At 37.6% G+C, this 25,792-nt stretch overlaps 1 protein-coding gene across 1 annotated transcript; it reads right to left on the reverse strand.

Annotated features, from left to right (window-relative positions):
• Positions 1-919: 919 nt before the first annotated feature.
• Positions 920-24,383, reverse strand: LOC140142999 (uncharacterized). The gene is made up of 8 exons (XM_072165027.1): positions 24,133-24,383; positions 16,098-16,312; positions 13,446-13,571; positions 12,041-12,215; positions 9,667-9,829; positions 7,457-7,907; positions 4,792-5,033; positions 920-1,279 (listed from the first exon to the last, which is right to left on the reverse strand). Exons 1-8 carry the CDS (start codon positions 24,351-24,353, stop codon positions 920-922), a joined length of 1,953 nt encoding a protein of 650 aa, XP_072021128.1. The 5' UTR covers positions 24,354-24,383.
• Between the last annotated feature and the right edge of the window lie 1,409 nt (positions 24,384-25,792).

Below are 25,792 nucleotides of genomic sequence, written 5' to 3' on the forward strand. Positions count from 1 at the left end.
GTTCATTGGATAACCGGGAATCCGTGAAGTTTTTGCACCGTAAGTTTTACAACATTGCTGTAGTGTGGTTGTGGTAACCTGTTACCTATGGCTTAATTAAGTTTCAGTGAAGTAATGTTGCAAGTTCAAAATACAAAATATAGCTCAACATTGAAATAGAAGCATTTTAACCGGTTCGTTTTTTGATAGTTGTGGAGCAACAAGTTCATGAAGTCATAAAATATCAACAATATTTCCCTAATGTGTTAGCAACACATATCCAAAATTCTAACGAAATCCGTTGATAGTAAGCTTTCCAAAATGAAGTGAATTTAAAACATCAGTGATGTACCACCTTTTGGCTTATAGGCCTACCATTAGAAGCATGTACACTTCATTGATACCGATGCCACCAATTGAACGAGAAGATTTGCCCCTTCATTTTGCATACCACTTTGTCCAATTTCTTTTTCTCATTTCTTCACAAAATGCAATGGGTGTAGTACCCCCTTAAAATAAAAATAAAACCTCTCCGTTATAAAGAAATTAAATTAAAATATCTTTAAATTTCCGGGTATGGGGGAGGGGCGGCCATTTTCGATAATTTCTTGACGTCACTACAGTCCAGGGAGCCCAAGTATCGATACAACCGAGTGGGCAATGCTAGTTTTTTGGATGTTATCCACCAGTTAAATGCATGACTTTGGCGGGCTATTTTGAAACAGTAATGCTTGCACATGTACGTTGTTTTTGATTGTCTTGTTCCGTTTCACGCTAATTTCAGTGTTGCCAATATCGCTTATCACACGACCTAAGCGCCCGCCCAATGTGTGCAATGTGACGTCACTACAGCCTAAGTATCGAAACATGGCGACTTTCACTGATGACTTTAATATATTAATACACTAATAAGCAAAAGTGTTTGATTCTAACAATACCGTCAATGTAACACCAGTCCACTCTGCCTGCCTTTGGGTTGCTTGTCCTTAGAGTGGACTAAGGTCTGGCGGATGGTGTTGACTGGTTTAAAGTGGGTTGTGATGTTGTACTCCCTGAAAATACGCTTAAGTTTTTCTGATAAGTCACCGTGGTAGGGAATTGTAGCACTTGCAGTTCTACAAGGATTATTACTAGAGTGTTTGGTGGGTTCTTTATTGTCTTTACCACGTAAGTTCAGGGATTTATTAATGACCCAGTTCTTGAAAGCTTTGCGCAGGTGATCTTGTTCCGCATTCTTTTCGGATTCCTTGGTGACAATAGTATCCGCTCTGTGAAATAAAGTTTTTACCACACTGTGTTTCTGGATGAGAGGATGGTTTGAATCGAACTGCAAATACTAGTCAGTATGGGTCTGTTTTCGATAAACAGATACTGACAGGGAAAGGTCTTCCTCTACGAGGACGAGACAATCAACATGATCAAGAAAGGCGAGCTTGTTGTCTGATAAACCTTCTTGTGTGATCTCAATATTGGGGCCGACTTGATTATTTGTTTGAAAAACCGATCCAGTCCACTGGCTTTGATTAACACCCACATAACGATACCACTTGGATGGACCGATACCGTCAAAAGTCGACAAAGCTACGCGTTCAAAGTTCTCCATATAAAGGTTGGAAATGATCGGAGAAATAGGAGAACCCATACTGCAACCATGCGATTGTTTGAAGAATTGACCGCCATAGCTAAAATAAGTGATCGGGAGACAACTGATCGGGAGACAAGTCAGTACGTTCATGCGAGCTTAAATCTGGTCACAACACTTCGCATATCTTCACTTGACCGCATCAACTTGAGGAATACATAGGGCTCGCAAGGTGACGTCATCACGAGTCAAGGTGTTTAACATCACAACCCAACTGAAGGTCAGTGGTACTGGCCGCAATGTTGGTTGCTCCAAGGTATGTTATCTAGATTTAATCTTATCTCTTGTTTACGATTCCCAGATGATTGAGAGTATTCACAGATCAGATTATGTTATAAACCACACCAAAGTGTTGTTCTGATCATAACGATTCAGAAAAAAATATCTGAGATGCACGTTTTCCAGCAAAAGGGTCAAAGGTAGCATTTTAGGCACCACATGGATCAAAACCTTTTAACTCTCCATTTCCATAAAAATGGTCTCTAATTGTATGGATTTTGATACCAATTCAAATAAAAAATAGTTTGCAGAACTTTGCACCATCTAGGATATCTCGCTACATAAGTAACCCGGTGAGATGAGAGGGTATGACCTTTAAATATACGTCGCAGATAGGCCAATCTATACATTTTTGACTCATTAATACAAGAAGCATACTTTTGTATACCATTGAACCGTATTGACCTTGACTTATTTGGCGATGTTACCTATGTAACTAAATGGTACAAATTATTTTTAAATTTAATTGCTCTTGCAATTTGAGACCATTGTGGTCCAAATCGGAGCATTTGTTAGGTTTCGACCCCTATGTAACCTCAAGTTGTAATACACACTGATTGACAAACTTGAATGAACTATGACATCATCACCCAATTTACATCTCGCAGTGATTTAATAGTGTATTTACTATGCAAATGACCACTTAACTTGCTCCACAGTGTAATGGGAACTAATCCTTTGTTATGCTAAAAAGCTTTCCCAATTTTACGTGCTGAAGGCCACACTCGCCATACATTAGTAAACATCAAAAGAGGAGCTAGCTGTTTTCCGTGTGTGGGGACTTCTAGCGTATATATTTCTGTGTATAATATTTGTGTATTTGCCAAATGCCAAATATGGGCATTATGACCAATATTTATGAATATTGCAAGGTAGCCTACCTACATGTATAGGGAAAATAGCCGAATGGCCAAATTTGGCTAGAATATGCCTTATGGTCGATACTATCGACTAGGCTGTTGTACAGAACCAACTTCAGAAGTACCTCCTTGGAAACCAACTGGTCTTTATTGTTGCCCTATGAACATTTGGCAATTTACACACAGTAGGCCTATGTTGTACTCATCTACACATGGTATAGCTACACATACAGGGTGAGTCAAAAAAGTGCATTAGAGAAAAGAATCCATTTATTTTTTTTAAGAACCGATTTGAACCTTTTAGGTTTTAAAACATTTTATAAATGATATATAAATTAGTGACCTTGTGTGAAAAAAATCAAGGAATTAGCATTTACCGTTTTGTTTTTATGACACATTTTATAGCGATAATTAATTTTAATATTTGTCCAAGAAACATCTAAAATTTGAATGTCAGCCCACTCTGTGTAAGGTAGATTTGGAACAACTGCTATTTTCTTAACCTCATTGGCATTGAAGTTGTTATTTTCCTTGGTCTTGTTTTAGGAAAAGAAACATTATTTGTTGTTATTTTCATTTTACCTTTACTTTAAAGATGTTTATTCTCCATCAAAAACATACACATTTGTAGACGGATTTTTTCTGTTTTTTCAAATGTCGAAATGAAATGCGCGCAAATTGAAGTGGAGTGAATTATAAAATATCCAGTAAGTTGGAAATATTGGGATTAAAAAAACCTGGAGTTGAAGCCGAGTGAGGTATGAAGGACTTTAAGTGATGTTAGAAAGTGTGTTTGAACAGAAAAAAGAAGTTGAAATAACGCAAAAATCAACCTTATTTAAGTTAAAGTCAGTTTCAGAGCTGGTGCCTTTATCGTGCATTGTGTGCTCTCATTCAAAATACATGGTACCTCGTGGATAAATAAGGAAATTGGGTATCGTAGCAAAAGGACTCATAAAAATTAAACAGTAGATGTGATTGACTTCATTTTTCACAACGGTGCGTATTGAGTGTGGCATTTATAGAAACTTTCAAACTTTCAATAATTGGAAAGTTTAACGTAGTTCTTACATAAATATCGATTCTTTGCTCTATTGCACTTTTTTTGACTATTTACATACGCCTACAGCCACTCACCCGCTACCACCTATAAGCCTACACTCACCTACCACCACCGCCATTTAGCTCTTCTTACATATCCCCGGGACATACCCAGCAAACACAAAACGTTTTCGACATCATTCGCAAAAGGTTATAAAAGGTTGTCAGAAAACGTTTAAATGTCGGGTTATATAAAGGGTACATTAATGGTATAAAACGTTTTCAGACCACTTGGCATTTGACGTTATTGCCCGGCAGTATGCGCGCGCATTATGGCAATTTCCATTGTTCTTTGCCCTGCAGTGTGCGTACGCATCGTAGTCTGCTAAGGGCACGTGCATTTTAAATCACCCGCCACATTTCATATAGTACAGGAAAGCCATTGAACAGTGTAGCGGCTCGTTCGAGCATATCGATAGACGAGTCCCTCGCCTTTGTTGATAAACAGTGATGTCAAGTGGTCTATAAAAATGTTTTAATAACATTCCAAAAACATTTGTGAAAACTTGGTACAAATCATTCTAAACAGAATGTTATTTTAAAATTAAAAAAATATTTTGCAAAAAATGTTTGCCCAAAATATTTACAATTATTTATATAACCCGGCATTTAAATGTTATTAAAACGTTTTGTAAAAAACATTTTAAGAACATTCCTGTGTTTGCTGGGTGCAAATATTTTAATATAATGTTATTTAAGTGTTGACAAAATATTTGGCCAAAAATGTTTGCAAAAATAGTTTACAATGACATTTCGAAAACATTTTAAAAATATTGTTGTAGTGTGTTTTCATACAAAAACGATTTTAAGACCTTTATATAACCTGACATTTTAATGTTATTAAAACGTTTTACCTAAACCAAAGCCCAAAATATAACTTATTTAAAACGTGTTAAAAAGTTTTTGTGTTTGCTGGGTATCCCCACCTACCCCCTCCCACAAAGTCACAAACGAAGCCACACAATCCGATACAGACACCAAATCATATCCAGACTTTTCCACTAGAAAATCCAACAAGAATACAATGTTCATACGTGTATCTGGTAAATCCGTGTCCAATGTCAGAACACCTCCATGGGTGTGTTCTAGTCTGTCATTTAGTATACGTAAGGCTTTTGGAACACGCTCAACGTCTCTAAATTTGTAATAGTTCTCATACTGTAACGTAGTCCCTGAAAAGAAAGAAGAAAATAACAGTGATTTTAATATATTCCAGAGACCTATTAAAGGGAGTCTCAGGCAATCATAACATCCCAGCAAACACAAAAACGTTTTAAAAACGTTTTAAATAAGTTATATTTTGGCTTTTGGTTTAGGTAAAAACGTTTTAATAACATTAAAATGTCGGGTTATATAAAGGTCATGATAACGTGTTAAAACGTTTTGTATGAAAACACACTACAACAATATTTTTAAATGTTTTCAAACAATGTTGTTGTAAACTATTTTTACAAATATTTTTGCCAAATATTGTGTCAATACTTAAATAACATTATGTTAAAATTTTTGAACCCAGCAAACACAGAAATGTTCTTAAAATGTTTTTTTCAAAACCTTTTAATAACATTTAAATGTCGGGTTATATAAAGGTCATGAAAACGTTTTTGAAACGTTACTGAAAATATTTTGGGTAAACGTTTTTCGCAAAATATTTTTTCAACTTCCCAAAACAACATTCTGTTTAGAATGTTTTGTATCAAGTTTTCAAGAATGTTTTTGGAATGTTATTAAAATGTTTTATACCCTTTATATAACCCGACATTTAAACGTTTTCTGTAAAACATTTTTGTTTGCTGAGCAGTAGATTATCAAAACATTTGTTTTAAGGTTATGAAAATGTTTTATACTCTTAATATACCCTTTATATAACCCGACATTTAAACGTTTTCTGACAACCTTTTGCGAATGATGTCGAAAACGTTTTGTGTTTGCTGGGATTATGCCTTATGTGGTAGAAAGTACGAATCACATGGTTTTATTTAAAACAAACTCATATTGACCATAAAAATGAATAAAACAGTCGGCTCTGAACACGCGATATTCAAAATTCCCGCGCCGGAGTGCAATGACGTAATGGTTATTTGAAGTGGGTTATTTGTGCTTAATTGTCGTCAGCCTTCATTGTATTACTGGGACGTCATTGCACTCGACAATTTCGGCGCCCGGGAAAAGTTTAATATCGCGTGTTGAGAGACAGATATTTTTAATCGTTTTTATGGTCAATATGTGTTTGTTTTAAATAAAACCATGTGATTCGTGCTTGATAATTATTTCTCTTACATATAAGGCATAATGTTGTGATTGCCGGAGACATCCTTTAAAACATCCTCGCGTGTACCGCGGGTGCAACAAAGAGGAGAGTAGAAATTTTTAAAAGCTTGTTAAGTACACTAATACTATTATTATTTTAATTAAAATTAAGTTATGTGAAATGTTATACAGACCAAAATAGTTATTTGTAGTTTTTAAATTGGAAAGAACTTTTATAGGCGTCTATTTTTTACATTTTTATACTTCAATTATATCAATATCATTTCTGATATCTCATTAAAATTTGTAACTAATGTAACAGCCTAAGGGAGGGGGGGGGGGGCGGAGAAACAATTTTTGGAATGTCAAAAGGGAAGCATTTTTTTGCTTATCATGCCTATAGAAAACAGTAATGAAATTTTGAAATATGCAAACTTGTCTGCTCGTTACGATCACATTATTCAAGGTTTGCAAATTGGTTTCTCAAAAATGTCGCATGAGAAGGGGCAAGGATTTTTGGACAAACCGAGAAAGGAGGGCTCCCCGTAGCTCATGATTATTCCCCTTATGTTTTATAGCCATTAAAAAACAATATCGTCGTAAAACATTAAAACGTATACAACCGAACTGAAGAAATACAATAAGTTGGCTGTATGAATAGAAGAGTCAAGGGTGGTTGTGAGAAGAGTGCTCTATTATCACGATTATTGATCGACTGGTATCCCGGAGGGGGGACGGGGGACTTCAATATGAAATGGATATAGGTGTAGGGCTGGCACTTTCGCACTAAGGGGCATTCGGTGAGAGCAAAGTGTAAAAAATATGGGGTCATTGGGTGAGAGCATGATTTTTGGCATTCGGTGAGAGCAAAATGTAAAAAAAATATGGGGTCATTGGGTGAGAACACGGCCTTTTTTTAAATGGAATCTTTGGGTGAGAGTTGGAACAGCGCCACAGAAACCTCGAAAATCGAATTTCTAGTTCTAAATGGCTTCAAATTTCTTTGGTTTTTCAAAATAAATAACAAAATCAGTGATAAATGAAAGTTGCTGTTCAAATTGAACTTGTAAGGGTCTTTGGGTGACAGATCAAATGAAAAAATATGGGGTCTTCGGGTGACAGAGCATGTGTTCGTAAAAAAATATGGGGTCTTTGGGTGACAGCGATGCTGAAAAAGGGGGTCTTAACAGCCCTATACATACGCGTCACCTCCAAAGTTGGAGTGTCCCCCCGGGACTGGTATAGGCCTAATTCAATCTTTTAATTCTGCCTGTTTTAGTGATTGCTCAGCTAGTAAAGGTCTTCGCGCGGGTATGCCGCTTGTGAACATTAAAGGAAAGTCTACCTTCTCTTGGTGGAAAATCAGCTGCTGGCTTTATAATCCGTAGGCCTCGACTTGACGCTGCTTTCACTATATTTGATGTAATATTATGACATAAGTAAAATGCTGGTTGAATGTCTAATTCTTGTAAGCGTAGTTCAGTACTAACTAGTGCCTCACGAACCCATGGATCGCGGTACAATTCAAAATGCCCAGGTGGATGCGGCCCGTCTTCTCGCATTCCTATATCAAATCGATTCGCCCAAGTCTTAATTATTTCCGGATAAAGTTCGACAAAATCTCCATAAACAAAGAGCATGACGGGCATTTTCACTCTATACGCTTCCAGAATTAACACAATTTTGCTCGCACGTTTTAAATTCATGCCAATAGCTATAGATATGGCAAGCTTTTTTGTGGCAGTGCTGCACGTTGAATAATTTGCTCCGGTACGCCCAGGAGTGATACTAGGTACCTGATACAAAGAAAAAGAAAAAAGTTGGAAATGTGTTATTATCTTAAATAAGACTATTAAAGTAAAAAAAACAAATACAAAAACAACAACAACAACAACAACAACAACAAAAAACATCGCCAACTTTGACTAAAAGAGCATGACTTGGATGGACTTGAAGGTTAATTTAAAATTTAGTTTTTGAAGACTAACTATTAATAAAATGTCGAGTGAAAACTTTAAATGAAAAATGAAAGTTTTATTTTCACTTAATTGACATTAGTAAATAAAAAATATGATATCTATTTCAAAGTTTCTAAAATAGAATACCCCCGGGAGAATACCACTTTAAATGCCCCATTGTTTAAAATTATACCCATCTTAAGAGCACCACTCAAATGGTTCATTATTCAACTGAATTCTGTCACTTTTGTTTCACAAAGATACGAAAGTGGCCCGAGTTGTTTTAGGACTACTTTACACAATTGGCCATAAGTGATATGTTTGCATAATACTATTTTCTAAATTGTATACATTTTTGTTACAACCTGTAGTATATTGGAAACCGAGATAAGTACCCCGTTTACATTGGGCGAAAGTCGTAATCGAATTCACTAAAGTCGTAATCGACTTAATTCGTATCATACGTGTAAACAGGTACAGTCGTAATTAATCGTAATTCAAAAGTCGTAATTCCAATGATGATTTGTATCATCATTAATTTCAAGTGAATTCGAATAAGTCGTCATTAATTACGACTTTTTGCTAATGTAAACGAACACGTTGTTGAATTCGTATTTATCTGCCGTTACCATTGGTAACAAACGAATTCGATATTCGTGAATGCGAATTTGAAATAGAATTAGGCCGATGCAGTGTAAACACCCACTAAACGAATTAATTTGCGGTCGTAATTCAAAATACGGCTTAAGTCGATTACGACTTTTGCCCAATGTAAACGGGGTAAAGGTTTCACTCTACATGCTATAAATAAGTCAAAGCTTTTCATTTAGCCATACCAGCCCTGCGAGGCTTTTCTAAAATTCTTCATCGCAAGCAAGTCTTTACTATGGAAGCTTCTGCGCTCGCGCTCGTCGCTGTTGCTTCTTCGCGCTTGTTTTGATAACAGGTACGAGAGTTTCTCAGCAGACGAATTGCTAATATATATTTATACTATTGTGAGGTTTTAGTTCTATATATTATCAGGTACCCTCTTATGTGTGCCCTTTGCTGTTTTTGTTGTTTTGCCCCAGTTTGTAGCGGTATCACTTAAAATGCCTTTAAAGTGGTATGCAGCCATCTGTGAGGGTTTGAAGGGAGAAAGATCGTATTGACGCATGAACCTTTAGTTGATGCCTCTCCTCTCCCCTTCCCCTCCATCCCCTCTCTTCTCCTCTGTTTTTAGTGGCGTTTTGATTAAGGGTGGAATAATGGATTTTAGCCTCATAACTGCTAAATTGTTGGTCTAAAGTTATACAAGTATACATGTTTGGAATGGCAAAGACTTGATGAATTCATCTGTGAGGTCCAATTTGGGCAAACGGACCACGTGACAAAAATATTTTTCTTATTAATTTTTAAAAACCTAGGACCCGTTTTTTTTAAATTAACAAAAAAATTGATCAACTTTGGAATTTAGATGAAATTTTGGCGAAAATCAGGCTTTTTAATGATTTTTTTAACTGACCACTTTTTGACCATTTTTGGTGCAAATTTCTCAAAGTTGGTCAAAATTAAGACCATCTTTTAATTACATTAACTCAGGAAAGAAATCGATTACCTTAATCGGATGCAACTGATCAAAGTCCTTGTATCCTCTCCATTCAGCTCCCCAATCTAACATGGGTTTACCAGCTTTTTTGATATCCTTGGCCACCATGGCTTTTTTTTGTTCCTGTGTCCACCCAGATACTGGCTGAATAACATGGAATTCACCGTAGTATCTATTGACAGGATAATAGTAATAATGATGATAATGATATGGTATTGACAATGAGTTATGAATTATTAATAGTAATATTAAAAATAATAACGACGACGACAACTACAACAATAACCGCGCAAACATCAAAAACAACAACAGCAACAACAACGCTAGAATAATCATCCGACTAATACTTTGAATTTGTATAATTATTATGAAGTCTATCCCAGATGAATTTTCATGCATATTATTTTAGTTGAAGATGTGTAATCATGGGTTATTGCGTCTAAGAACCGGGTAATCTAAAATGCAGAGCTGTAAAAATGGCGAAAAGCAAAATCGATATGCCAGAGATTTGCATTCTTTATGAAATCATGACGTGTGATCAGATAGAAATATTAATAAAAACGACGGGAAAATATATACTAAGCCTAATTACTTTATAAAGTAATTTTTTATGGCTATGAAAAAGGCTTAAGGTTACACGAAGAAACGTATAAAAAACGTATAAAAGACGTATAAAGTTTTTCTCTAAAACCGCGTTTTCTCAGCAATCAAATATCGCAGTTTGTCAAATGTTGGTGCATGGACGTATCTTAACATTATTTTTGTGTCTTTATACACATTTTTAGAATCCGTTTGAAAATCCTTCGTTTAAATCATTTTTACGCACCGTGTTCACAAGATCAAAAACACGTTCCATGCAGTTTTTTCAAATATTCGCTCCGTATAAAACTACGCCGAGTGATTGTTTTCTCCTTTTTTGTATTGAACTACAAATCGACCAAAGAAATAATGTTGCCATGGGGAAGAACCAAAAACAGTACCGATTAATTTTTATTAGCCCGTTTTTGGGAACAATTTTCGAGAATCTTGTACCACAAAACACTGTTATGTTACATTATCGATATCTGGATTGTGGAACATTAATTTTGATTTCTAACTGCCTACATTATTTGTCAAAAGTATGTCGATTCCTTTCCCATTTGAATTTCACTCCAAATTTAAGCTACTTTTGCAAAAATCGAGGTTTTTCGCCATCGATATCGCCGACATTTACAGCGGTGATGAGATTGTTTATCATAAGAGCCTGGTATGCACTATTCCATAATAGTCAGTTTGAGATCAATCGATTTCACAGATCACTCAGTAGCTCAATCGGTTAGCGCGCTGCTGGGCTCACGTTCGACTATACAATAGTTTTGAGCTGGTAAACTTTGGTACGTGTTCGAGTCCCTATGTGGTCCATTCCATCTATTTTATTTTATTTTTCTCTCACTTTTTTCTTTTTTTCTTGTTCGTTTCTTTCTTTGTGACTGCAGCGATTGATTGTTTTTGCCCGTTTTTTTTTCATTATATAATTCAGGAATTTTTAGGCTATACTAGTCTAGGCGCGGCCTATGAATATATTTTTACAAATTAGATTAACAAAATATTGGTTGTTGGTTTTGTTACTGTTGTTGTAGTTATTGTTGTAGGCCTATATATTGCATAATCAGGGTATAAATAGGCATACTAGGGCTATTATAGCCTATAGAAGCATTGATTTATTTCACGACAGATATCATCCAGGATAAATTTAAAATTGAAAATTTAGAAAATCCAAAGGAAAATTGCCGAAAACGGCTGCCCACAATCACCCCCCCATATCAGCCCATATGGTCCTATCATGGTCGCCCCTTCCCTATCCCTGCAACATATAGGATGACTCACGAGCCGCGGTTTGTCCGTGTTCTAGTTCAGATTGATACACTATTGTACGCGTGAGTTCATTCTTTTCTGCATGGCTGTTTCCATTATTAACTTCCGCCCTTCTGGAATCAAGCCTTGAAAATCAATTGCGTTTAACCTTAAGGCCGAAAGCTCGCCAAACTTTGCATATTTTACAGTAGTATCGTACTTTTTAGGCACCACATCCAATTTGGTCCTATAGAACTATCGGCGCCCGGCTACCGACTCTTAACATCGAGATGTAATACATTAACATTTGCATAGTGTTATTGTTTTTCATTTAAATAAAAAAAACCCGAATGCACTGTACAAAATTTCAGGGTACAATAAAAGGTGCTATCGGTACCTTTTCGGGCACTGATACTATAGCGCTATAGGACCAAAAAATATGTTGTACCTTACCTTCATATCACTCTTCACACTGCCGACGCAGCCTTTTCCTATATCTGATTACTTATAGCATAGGCTTATAGCGATAAGACAAAATAGGTTTACATACTTATCAACCCAGTCGAATGTTCCCTCTGCCATCATCTTCTTCAGTATGTCGAATTCTGCACCCTCGACATCTAATTTGAATATGACGTAATCCTCTTTGTTTGTGTTTTCTCGTATCCATCTTGAAAGATCAATGGTAGGAATAGTGGGTCTAACGGCCAGTTTCCTCTTGCCACCTGAGTCAAGGAAAATCTCAACATGTAAAAACGTTGCTTTTTATTGCGGAGGGCACAAATGTACGACGACCCCCGGCCCCACACTATACACACATCTACCGAACATGATTGGCCCCTGGCTCTTCGTATCGAAGTATTATACCCTACTCCCACCACTGTACCGGTTTTCCAAGCCGTATCGCTGGCCTGTTCCCAGGGGCGTAGCAAAAGCCTCGGGGGCCCATGGAGCAGTACGAGGCCCTTTTAATATCTCCTTTATCAGCCCTATTCCTAACACACTTCATTATCGGGGGGCCCTGAACACTCGGGTCCCATTGACTTCGTCTACCCTATCCACCCGCTTGCTACGCCCCTGCCTGTTCCCATAATGCCAAAATTCCAAGGATGGTGAAAAGCACACGAGTATAGCGCGAGAAATTTGATATTTTAATGCTAAAATTCTATACAAGGGTTGATTGTGCGTTATAATAATTATTCCAAAGTTATTTAATTATTTTATTGATAAAGTTTTGGCCTCCCTAGATCGTGGCCCCTGAGTAAGTGCCCACTGTGCTCTGTGGTAAATCCGGCCCTGAGCTGTCGAGCTGCCGGATATTATAATCGTCAGGTAATAGCGTGTTCATTCATTGTATTCAAATTAGACGCACAAATCACTTTGGGCGCCACCTTGAATACACAGTATAGGTTTGTGTGCTTGCGACCAAAGCAACTCAAACACATCCCTTTGTCAAGTGGTGCCCTTACACGTGACTTTGTTGTCGTCACTTATTGATATTCGCCTACTGTGTATAGCGTTAATATGCTGTCGGCTCAGATACCAATTTACTGGTGGGAGGACCCTTTTGTTACAAACAATGGTAGGCCTACCAATTTTATGAATAGCCTGTCGGCAAACCAATTCGGCATCTAAGGAACAACACGTTACGTAATCTGTTGCATCTCCATGTTTATATATATCCTCCTTGGTTTGAACAATGTAGGCCCACATTAGCCCTACTATAGGGCCTTTTATAAACACACTATATCCGAGAACCGCTAAAACCCACTAACCGGTTTTCTGGGGTTAGCAGTTCTCTGGATATAGCCAGGTTTTATGGTATAGCATGGTTTTGGATCACCACAGTCAAAAGACCCTATAGTAGGTCTAGCCTACATGCAAATGAGAATCATTATATTTCCATTAGATATACCATTATATTTATTTATTTTGTTTATTTTATAAGTATATACCTGTTTTCGTATCTTTTATTTCAGCTTGGTATGCAAACAAGGAGCCACCACCCCATAGCATGTCCTTTCCATTGTTTAAACCACGGGTTGGTGACCATACTGATTCCACAAAAGCAGTCATGTTGCCTGCGAAGGGAGAAAGATACTTTCGGCGTAACCACTAGCACTGCACTATGGAGGCCAGGAGATGAAGCAGATAAGAGACACGTTCTCTCAGACCCGGAGCCCAGATGATTTATTCAAGTGAAAAGCGCCGGAACAACTGACAAATAGGGTTTTTTAGTAGACAAATTCTTGTTTAGTAATGGCGTCCTTAATTGGGCGGATTTGGGCGGAACCCCCCAGCCCTGATCCGGCAGCAATGCATTTTTGTGATATGGGAATATGGCCCTTCCAACCCATGGGGTCAGTTGTTCCGGCGCTTTTCATAAATAAATCTTCTGGGCTATGTAACAAGGCACATCATTGATTTGATGCATATCACGTTACAACCCAGCAAACACAAAAACGTTTTAAAAACGTTTTAAATAAGTTATATTTTGGCTTTTGGTTTTAGGTAAAAACGTTTTACTAACATTAAAATGCCGGGTTATATAAAGGTCATGATAACTATTCAAAACCTTTTAATAACATTTAAATGTCGGGTTATATAAAGGTCATGAAAACGTTTTTAAACGTTATTGAAAATATTTTGGGCAAACATTTTTCGCAAAATATTTTTTCAACTCCCCAAATAACATTCTGTTTAGAATGTTTTGTATCAAGTTTTCAAGAATGTTTTTGGAATGTTATTAAAACGTTTTTATACCCTTTATATAACCCGACATTTAAACGTTTTCTGTAAAACATTTTTGTTTGCTGAGCAGTAGATTATCAAAAATGTTTTTCAGGTTATGAAAACATTTTATACTCTTAATATACCCTTTATATAACCCGACATTTCAACGTTTTCTGACAACCTTTTATAACCTTTTGCGAATGATGTCGAAAACGTTTTGTGTTTGCTGGGAAACTGATTGAAAAATGTCACTATCAATGCTGGTAGGCCATCAGCGGAACTTTTTTAAAATTTATGTCAAGACATATCAAGGTATTAACAGCTGTTATCTTTACGATAAAGCTGACGGGTTGGCGCCTAGATACCTATTAACTTTCTTTTTGAAGCTAGTCCGTTTCACAATTCCAGGAATGTGAGACGGGAGTACAAGTGCGGGATGTCCATGGAATGAAGGACCGCTTAGATCTTGGAATTTGAACGGCAATGTCGTGGCATCTAAGGGGCCGTCCATAATTTTCGCCATTTTCACTTACGTACAAAGCGTACGTAACTTTTACCCCCCTCCCTCCCTCGAGTTACGTACAAATAAAATGGCGAAGGATTTCCGTGAGCATATGCCTCCTACGTACTATAGCAAAATTGAGATGTTGGGTTGGGGTTGCGGTTGCGGTTAGGGTTTTGGTTAAAGGTTCGATTAGGTTTAGGGTTAGGGCTAGTGTTCCAGAAGGACAGTTGGTTCTGGATTAATGTTTCTATAAATAAGTTGAGAAATGCTGAAAAACTTCCCTTTTAAAAGATATTTTCATGTAAACGAGAGCCACCAATAAATTAAAATATAGTTTAAAATGCAGCCCGAATCTAAACTAAATGACTAATGCACCCCAACATCTGCTGAGCATCCCAATACTCTCTTTTCCACGAAGAACCCCCGGGATCACATCATATATAGGGGGAACCAGGCGGACATCTCTTCAATTCGGCATGAATTTTGGTACTATTTCAACATGCACAGTGTTATTGCAATGGGTTTCGTAGTCTTTTGTCGCAACACTGACAATCCACACTGACAATCCACACTTCTGCCAATAATCCTAGCGCAGATAGAAAATACTTTAAATGTATTTTTGTATGAATGTACAATGTAAAATAGGACCACTGTGCATATTAGACTAAAAAGTAAAGAGAAAATCATTGTTTGCATGGCATGTTATAGAAATTGAACAATATTTTAGGTCAATTGGTTATAAGTTATGAATAAAATATTGGAAAATACCATAATTTTTCACTTTCATTTTTGTTTATTGCTCAAACAAATCGCCATTTTTCTTACGTACACATGCCCATGAGTTTTACCTCCTCCCTCCCTCTTACGTACGCTTTGTACGTAAGAGAAAATGGCGAAAATTATGGACGGCCCCTAACTGAGCGGTAAAGACGAGGGTCAATGTGGAGCTGGTCAGGAAGTAAATCCTTTTTAAGGACTTTTCTTGTTTAGACTTATTTTCGCACTATCGTCTTTCTGGAATAAATATCATTTGTCTCGCTTTTGCTGATATTGAAATAAAAATAAAAAGCCTGTATGTAAAAAGAGATGTTATTAGACATGTTAGACATGTTAGAGCCAACTCTTTTAAGGGTGAAAAAAAAATCGGATTTATATAGCGCCTTTTTCAGATCTTGGAGGATTCAAAGCGCTGTAATTTGGCTGCCATGGTGAATCATCACAATCAGATCACATCAACTAGACCAGTTGCTTCCAAACCTGGCGCAGACCTATCCGCACTTAGATTGCATCTCTCCAATTTCATTGGGTAAAAAAAAAATCGTTTTTAATAACCACCCCCCAAAAAAACCACTGGTTGTTCAGTACCTACCATCTTTGGCAGCAACTCCTTCAGGACAATGTAACACGACATTGTCATATGGACTGAAATATGGCGCCAAACGCTCATCAATTTCGAAGGAGTGAATTATAAAATCTCGTCCCCCAGGGTACGTATTCCTAAATAATTCCACGGTAGAAGCGACATTAGCACCACAGTCGAGGAGAATTTTGCGCTGCTTGGATTTCTTTTCGAATGTTTCCTGCCTGAAATGGAAGATATCATGAAAGGTCAAGGTGAGATTGAAAGGCCGTTTTTCTAGACCGTTTTCTGGGGGTGTAGAGAAAATGTGAGTTTTTGCTGGTATTAATAATGTGTCAAGGGCGAAGCGTGAGCTCAAACGGATAAGGTACAGGGCCCGCCTTTGGTGCCGCGGAGTAGGGGCCTATACCTGGTGCACCGAGCTATCGGGGCCACAATTTCTAAATCGTCTCGCTGACCTGTTACTAAAATGAATATCGCTCAAAATTGTCCATTTCCATACTTTTGCGTCAAAGGGCAATTGTCTCCTAAAACCGGCCAAAGGAAGATGTATGATGGAAATACAACCTTTGTTTATTTTTGTCTAGGGATTTCCTGTGAGGAAACTTGCCCGTCTCCCCTCCCTATATTGCCCCGGCAGATACGCCTCTGATGGGGTCCAGGACCGGGGTCCAGGAGTTGACGGGGTCCAGGGGCCAGATTTCCGGAAACTGACGGGTTTTAGATATTTTAAAGGCATCAGGAGAACTCAGCACTCATGTTCTACATAAAGGATGGAGTTAGGGTTCTGATTGGTTGGTTAAGTTCGAATAAAAAATAATTGATTTCCAAGATAAAAATTGGAAAGCCGTCTCTTCGATATGCACTCTAAATGGCTTTACCGGGATAAATGCGTACGAAGCGCGCGAACACTTTGACATGACGAAGGTTTCCGCTGAGTCAAAGATGCCCGCGGATGCTGGTGTCATTGATGCAGAAATGCAATCTGCGCTGAATCCCAAGCTATTGAGACCTGGTCATTTCTACATACTTCTAAAGATGCACGAGCAATATAACACCATTCCTGTTGGTAAACCTATCATCAGTAGTGGCTGTTCAACTGCTGCAGAGAAGATAATATAATTATGTTGATTTACATCTCAAGCCTCAGACTTTAAAATAATATAAGTAGGATGACAATGACTTCCCTTGTAGACTCTTCGTAATTTTAATCTTAAAAGACTCAACATGGTCGTCTACCAAAGAATACACTTTTCTGCACCGTGGACGTCATATTCCTCTACACCAACATATACCCGCCGATGAGTTGACACTGGGATGCTTGGTATCTCTTGGTGTTGCAATGGATGATGAAGTTTTCAAGTTCTTCTTGGTCATGAATCCAGATAAGGAAAATGTCATCACTATATAAGCCAGATTGCAAGCTTTTGTAAAGAGCCGAATTCAAGAAATTCTCCTTGGCGGCCCATAAAAACCAGGCTTCTGAAGGCGCCGTTCGTGTTCCCATCGCAGTGCCATGGATTTGAAGGTAGTGATTGCCAGCCAGTTCGAAGTTATATTTGGGTGAGAACGTGCTCCATAAATTTGCTACTGCAGATTGAGGTAGTGTTGGGCTGTGATGAAGTTCACAGCTGAGCAATCTAAGGAGTCGATTCCGTTTCTTGACGTCATATGAGGTAAGCCGCCCAATGGGTACATTGCCCATTGGATGTTGTCTCACATTTTCCCTGTTTTTAATTTTATCCATTGCTAATGTGACACCTTTGGTTCCCTGCTGGTCAGCTGGAACAGATTTCCCTGCTTTTATATTTTAATGCTAAATATTAAATACCAAAGAGGTTAATCTTAGCAGTTAGCAGCCTGCACAACCGATTCTTTTGTTTGGCAAGGCTCACTCAGTCATTTAATGAGGCAATACAAACGATCGAATTTGGTGTTGAAATGAGCTAAATTTTTAGTTACACCTTTTCGATGTAAAATTAATTTTCTCGGCCAAATGAAAAGCAATCATTTTCATTTTTTCAGTAAATGTCAGGAAAAATTGTAGTGCTTGATACTGTATTTTTTTTTCAAATTCTAGTGTTAAACTTAGGCGTGAAATTTAGTCATTTAGTGTAAGATTTTCGATTTTGATAGGCTTAAACTCTGTCCGCGAGCCTTTTTTGGATCAACCTTTTAGCTTTTCAAAGTAAGATAGTTCGCTAATGAAGGATTTTTCCCAACTTTCTAACGCACATCACCGTGAGCGATATATCATAGTTTTGTCAGAATTTGCGTTTTCATTTCACTATTTTAACTGCCGGCTGACCATTTTTCAAAATCAACGAGTGAAATCTAAGGCTAATACTAGCATTGTGGATCGATATCCCTGGGTTTAATAGGAATACCGGCATGGCTACAGTGTTGCTAGAACTTCAATATAGCAAAGAAATTCCCAGGCCTATAGCGCTCCTACTGATCATGTTTAACCAGAACACTCAATTGGGGATTTGGGCTAACAAATCGCTGGTCGGGCAATTTGCTTTCAATGGAAAATTGACCTGGATAAACAACAAAGGAAATATCGACTATTTCTGTTGGTTGCTCTCGAGATAAAAGTACTGAGTTAGACATTTTCGGAGTATGGAGGGAAAAAGGGTAAAATAAAAACGGAAATTCTAACAAAACTATAATATATAGACCCACACGATGTGCTTTACAGAGGTGGGAAATATCTTTCTTTAGCAAACTATATTAGTTTGAGACGCTAAAAATGAATTCCGTAAAAAGCTCGCGTGCGAACTGAAGGCCTATAAAAATCAAAAATATCACACTAAAAGACACAATTTGATGCTTAATTTTAACACCAGGATTTGTAAAAAAAATGTATATCCAAGCACCAAGTTTTTAACTGACATTACTGAAGAAAAAATAATATTGCTTTATATTTGACCGAGAAAATTAATTTCATAGCAAAAGGTGTATCTCTGAATTGTGCTGATTTTAACATGTATCGATCGACTTTCAGCGCGACTAAGCATTTCTAAAGAATCGGTTGTGCAGGCTGCTAACTGTTAGGTCCAAAACGTCGGACGCATCACATACTGCATGGTCTATCTCGAAAAACATGCATTTCTAGAAAATCGCAATTGAAAATCTTCGTATAAAAGACTCATTCAGTGATCCCAGCGCAAGTGTAGAAAAATACAATTGTTTACAAATTGCTTAAAAGTGAAGGATAAGTCATTCAAATTGTCATTTGGTATTTTTGAAATGAAAGATTTTGTAAAAAATAAATGAAACAGCGGTATTGACGAAGTTGAAGCCCCATTCAAATAAGGCCTACATGTAAACACAGCCAAAAAAGAAAGTCTCCAGTAGTTCCATCCCCATTTAATCAGAGTCTGATGAGTTTATGGCAAAATAATTTATATAATAGTTTTCTATACACTTTCCCTCAAACGTTGATACCAAATTTGATATCCAAAGTTTAATTATCATGACCATAGGAGCCGTTGTTTGGAAATTCGTGCCATTTTAAAAATGACAAATTACGAATTAACCACGCAAAATCCAATGCTTATTATGTGGCCTGAAGCAACCCGTACAACCCGTACAGGAATCATTGCACACTTGCCTGCGAACAATTGAAAGAGCGGGGTATTTGATTTGCATTTTGACATGCATGGGTAAACCTTTAACCTGCCGCCCTATTCAGGCGACGTAATTCTTGGCACTCACGCTAGCTCTGCTACGTGATACAATTCCCTATGTCATTTTTAAAATTGCGCGAATTTCCAAACAACGGTTTCTATGCTCACGATGATTAAACTTTCGATATCAAATTTGGTATCAACCTTTGAAGGACAGTGTATAGAAAACTATTATATAAATTATTTTGCCATAAACTCATCAGACTCTGATTAAATGGGGATGGAACTACTGGAGACTTTCTTTTTTGGCTGTGTTTAGCTAATTTATACACTGTCAGTATATAAATTACAGATTCATGTAAAATGTCTTATTTTGTCTTAAATACACAGCATTCGGCTGAACCACTAGCAGGCTATTTTAGCATATCTATGACCATTGGCGTACGCAGGGGGGGTGTTACGTGTGTGAAACACCCCCCTTGGGTTTGTCCAAAAAATAAAAATGGGGGGAGAAAAGGCAAAGAACGGAGAGAGGGAGAGAGAGAAAGAGGGCCGGGGGGAGGGGGAAGAAGAGAGGAGAGGAGGGAGATGAGCATGGCATAGGGGACATAATATCAAATTATCATAGGCCTATAGATGTCTTAACTACCCCCACTCAAATTTTTCTCTCCCCTATACCCGGTATTGACTGACCGGCAACGTACGTAAATATGTCGATTAATGTTAACACCCTCCCACACACCCCCCACCCCCATTTAATTGTTAATTGACATGGATATAGGGCCTACATGTTAACACCAACACCTCTCCATATCGTCACCTGAATATATTTAGGTATATTCGTCTCAGATCGTCACACCCCTACCCCGGCAACGTACATACGTAAAGGTTTTAATTGTGCAAATTGAGTTCGGGCCCTTTTTTCTGTTTGAAGCAATGATTTAAATAGTGTAAAAATTATGCACCAAATGGCTTCAATCGGACCTTCATTTTGCAAAATTTTCCAACTTCTGCAGGAGGGAAAACTCTTGTTCACGAAAGACTTCATGGACCGTTATTTCACCAATTTTCGGCTTTTTCAAGCCAAAATTTTACACACTACGGTGCCAAAATGGTCCGCCAAATCGCCTCAATTAGGTCTTCATTTTGCAAAGTTTCTTAATTCTGAGGGGGGGGGGGCATTCTGTGTAGTAGATAAACAAGTTGCCATTTTGGCTTCTGGTTTCGACATTTACCAATTTGTAACACAATTTATATATAGGCCTACAACTTTAAGTAAGACTTGTTCACAAAAGGCTTCATGAACCGTCATTTCACAAATTTTCGGCTTTTTCAAACTAAATTTTTACACACTAATAATGCTAGTTATGCCAAAATGGTCCACCAAATCGCTTCAATGAGGTCTTCATTTTGCAAAAGTTTCTTAATTCTCAGGGGGGCACATCCCCTCAGACACCCCCTGTGTAGTGGATAAACAAGTAGCCATTTTGGCTTCTGCTTTCGACATTTACCAATTTGTGTTTAACACAATAGGCCTACAACTGTAGGGAAAACTTGTTCACGAAAGGCTTCATGGACCGTCATTTCACAAATTTTCGGCTTTTTCAAATTAAAATTTTACACACTAATAGTGCCAAAATTGTCCACCAAATCGCTTCAATTAGGTCTTCATTTTGCAAAAGTTTCTAAATTCTGAGGGGGGCACATCCCCCCTCAGACACCCCCCTGCGTCGCACAGGCGCGACGGGATGACCGCTACGCGGTCATTTCTTTATTTTTTTTTTTTTTATCATCACACCCCCTTTAGAAATTCCTGCGTACGCGCATGTCTATGACAATGATAAAGATGATTTTTATGATTTTTATGATCGTCCGGATGAGCAAATCACGGGCCTTTAAAGGCACATATAAAATTAACAGATGTGGAAATAGGCGATAAAGTGACCAGTAGATACCAGTTGTAGTCCTACTAATGCATGGCATATTGGATGACCTAGGGGAAAGTTAGCCCATATTAGCAAGACTATCCTTGCCTTCAAGGTGAAACAAACCTACCCGGGAAACCTACTCATGTTACCCTCTGGCCATGGGCTGGCCTGTTGTCAGATCTTACCCAGGGAAAGATGACATTCCAATATATGCCTTTAAGCTTACCTTTCTATGGTAACTATGGATTTTAATGAAAGTGGTTTTAAATTAAAGCATATTATTAACACATTTATTTAAGTGGAATCTTTAGGCCCCAATTATATTTACGTATGCAATATTGCTTAAAACTGCACTAAAGTTGAAGTTCTGTATGTGAAATAATATAGCTAATTTCCCGATATCGTATTTAAAGTGCATTTTATACTGGTCTATCTTGAGGGCTATCTCGATTTCGTGAACGGTGACGTGACTTTTATAGACGCATCACATAGACCTACTGGTTTATCTCGGGATTATTACCAGTATGAAATGCACTTTATATTTAAATACGATATCGGGAAATTTTAATTTAATAGTTAAAACTATTTCACATGCAGAACTATAACTTTAGTGTAGCCTTATATAATTTCATTACAACATCTGCATTGTTTTGGGTGTCATTGAAAATCGATGAAAATTGGTGTTCTTTTATTTTGCAGACTTATGCATGCATGTTTGCACCGTCCAGCTGCTGCTGTGCCGGCCGTACCCATTAAACATTAACAAACACATTTAAACGTAATGAATCTGACCGTTGAAATCACCAATTACTTCCATGGTAAAACGTAGATCATCAAAAATGATTCGAATTAATAATAATAAAAAATAATATTAATAAATACTTTATTTTTATATAGCACATACATCAAGCGACCACAAAGCGCTTATACTGCAGCAATAAAACATAAAATAATGTACAAGATATTTAGAAATATAAGTCAATTATAAGACAATATTTAGAAGAAGGCAAATATACCAGAATTAATAAAAAGAAACACAAATAAATCTAAAGCCCTGAAACTTAACTAAACATATTGCACGAGGAAATGCACATAGTACAGGAGAACAAAAATTAACAACTGCAAAAATAAAGTTAGAAGTCAAATTCGATGCCAATGTAATAAAACACCAAATAAATACAACATCAAACGAACATTACATCAAACTTACAAAAATAAAACACGCATTCTTAATACTGATGTTTTAACCATTGGAGCTCATCCATTTGGGACTAAGGCCTTTTAAAGAACGTTCTGTGCCCTTTATAACCCGAAATCTAAACGTGTACAACCATGACAACGTGTTGTGTTTGCTGTGCCAATGGTAGAAAATTTTAATTTATGCACTTTTTGAGGAAAAGCGCCAAATAATTTAGCACATACGTTTATATATGTAGGCCTATACGGGTTTGATATAATGATAATGATGATTAATTCTAGATGGTCGAGCGGAACGGGCTCCGACTCATAATCTCATCGGAAGGTTGCCGGGTTCGAGCCCCGGCGACGCCATCGTGTTGTGCCCTTGAGTAAGGTACTTTATCTCGATTACTCCTCTCCACCCAGGTGTATAAATGGGGACTGGCATTCTTAAATGCTGAGAAGGTAACAGACTCGCTGTGGAGGATGTGTATCGATCCCCCTAAAGCAACATTACAAGGAGGAGTCTTGCCTGCCCAATCACCAATAAAAGAGAGATGGGGACTCCTAACAGAACACTGTTTATACAGGATGGTCTCCTTTTCCTTTACCTTATTTCTAGATATGGGACCAAATATGAATTCAGACATTTCAGTTTAAAAATACATTCGGCCCCAATTTTTCCTCAAGAAAGTCAATGTTATTGTTACCATATCTATAACTTGCTACAACATGTACAAGGGGATTTTTTGCAAATGGGCTATTCCAAAAAATAGGTGCACACCCCCTATAGAGGAGTAAATTTTCAATCAAAGAAATGTCCGGATTTCCAAGTCTGCTTTCTGAAAACGACTGGAATTCCAGTTGCCAATGTTACTGGAAAAAGCTTGGAAATCCGATTAAATGAAAGAAAAATCACGGAAATGTTAAAACTGAGCTCTCAAATTGAAGATTTCTGATTTTGAACTATTGTTCTATCGGATTTTTTTGCCTTTGAGCACTTTAAAAGTCTGGATTTCCAACAGTCACGACTGGGCAAAAAGTCCGCATATCCGAACTCCTCTATTAGGGTGTACATCTATTTTCTGGAATAGCCCCAATATCGTCATCTTTTCCACACCCCACCCAGTTTGCCCCCCCCCCCCTTGTGAGGCAAAACCCCAAAAATTACGTAAATTTCCACCTTTAGAAGCAATTTTGTGCAAAATTGGACGATCCCCCGACCCCCCTGAAATTCACTTTGCCCTCCCCATGCCCCCGAAAAAATCCTGGTGCCGCCACTGCAAACAAACCCAATAAACTCACCTGATAACACTGTCCGCGGGGTTTGGTTTTCTTTCCTGCAGGATCTGTGGTTCTACATATGACAAGGTTTTCCGATCATATGTGACACGGTGTTTTTGAACATGTTGAAGAGTTGTCTTGAAGTTGCTTCCGGTAAACCACCCCAAAAGAAAAACAGAAATGAGAGATAACATATAAAGTAATTTCATATGTGATTTCATTCTGATAATTCTGTTTGTCATTTGTATATAATCGTAAGAATTGGCAACTGATCTACTCAGTCACTAAAACAATGAACAACATCAACGACAACAATTGAAAATTGTCGGTCGTCCATGAAAATATTGTTTTTTGAATGGTAATTTTAAAGCATTGTTATAGATATTGTATTTATTTTCATTACTAGTATATAAATCGTTATCGTCATCACCTAAAACAATAGCATGCAGATGTCATAGACAGTGTACCGTACTAACCGCAGTTACTATAGATAGGGCCTACGCAAAATTATGCCGTTTTAAAATCGATCCGGTGTGATCATATCAGCACTGTGGAGTGAGACCTAGTACCATAGATACTAAAAATTATTTTTAGTAGGCCTATATCATGGTAGTACCTAGCCTATTATCTTTGCAAAACCAAATGTTATTGCATTTCGTGATCCACAACCTCATCCCCCCACTTTTCACAAAAAAAAAAAGTTGACATTTCATGATTTGTAGGCCTATTATAGGCCTACTATACTGGAAACCTCTGGCTATACATTATAACTTATGACTACAAAAAACAATTCTTGTAGATTAATTCGTTTAGCAAAAATATCGTCAAATTTGAATTTCATTCTGCCAGAACGACAATACAGTGGCCCATGGAGCAGTGTACCCGGGGCAGTGTACAATGGTGCAATGCACATAATCATGCGTAACTTGCAAATCCAAAATCGGAATGAACTGAAATTTTGGGAATAAGCTTTTCAAGTGGATATCTAGGCCTGCTGAAAAATGTCATAAAAAGAGGATGACGAAATACTACTTTAATGTTCAGATGTTAAATTCGTTACGGTAACGTGTTAATTAGAAGAACACCAATGTTTAGGCCTATAGGCCTACTGATAAACATTCAAATGTTACTTTATTAATGGAAATATGTCTTGGGGGCCCAATGGCATGGCGCCTGGCCCAAGGGGGGGGCTGCGGGGCGGTGGTCGAATCGGTCTAGAGATTCTGTCATCTTTTAAAAGCTATCTTACTATTCTTAGAACTGTCCTTTAACATGGCTGCCATTTCAATGAGCTTCAATCGTTAGGCCTACAATAGTGTGTTTCAAAAATCGCTTGTACCCCGGCCACACCCCCTTCGAAAAAAATTAATAGGTAACATTCTAACACAAAGTTTTTTACACGCTTCGCGTCGTGCACTACTTGGCAAATTATGCGATCAACTTTTTTCACAGCGCCATCATGACTTGGATTGACAACCCATGATTTTGTAGCCCAATTGGGCAAATTTTGAAAATTATGTATAAAAATAATGAGTAAAATTTACAAGTTCTCGTCCCATAGAAACCAATGGTTAAGCAACAGTTGGATGGTTTTTCAACATTGGCTCCCGCGACTCTCAATAATTTCCTGTTTGATAGAGAATGATTGTTAAAAGAAAAATTGGGTGACTTTTCGATTATT

Source organism: Amphiura filiformis, chromosome 20 (assembly GCF_039555335.1).
Source record: "Amphiura filiformis chromosome 20, Afil_fr2py, whole genome shotgun sequence".
Lineage (NCBI taxonomy): Eukaryota > Metazoa > Echinodermata > Ophiuroidea > Amphilepidida > Amphiuridae > Amphiura > Amphiura filiformis.

What these genes read in the sequence shown, in the direction of transcription:
- LOC140142999 (XM_072165027.1), bottom strand. Translation starts at nt 24,353, where the DNA reads ATGACAAACAGAATTATCAGAATGAAATCACATATGAAATTACTTTAT. An exon ending in CCCGCGGACAGTGTTATCAG is followed by an intron (nt 16,313 to 24,132) that starts GTGAGTTTATTG and finishes CTTCCATTTCAG; the next exon opens with GCAGGAAACATTCGAAAAGA. An exon ending in ATCAGTTGCATCCGATTAAG is followed by an intron (nt 7,908 to 9,666) that starts GTAATCGATTTC and finishes TCTTTGTATCAG; the next exon opens with GTACCTAGTATCACTCCTGG.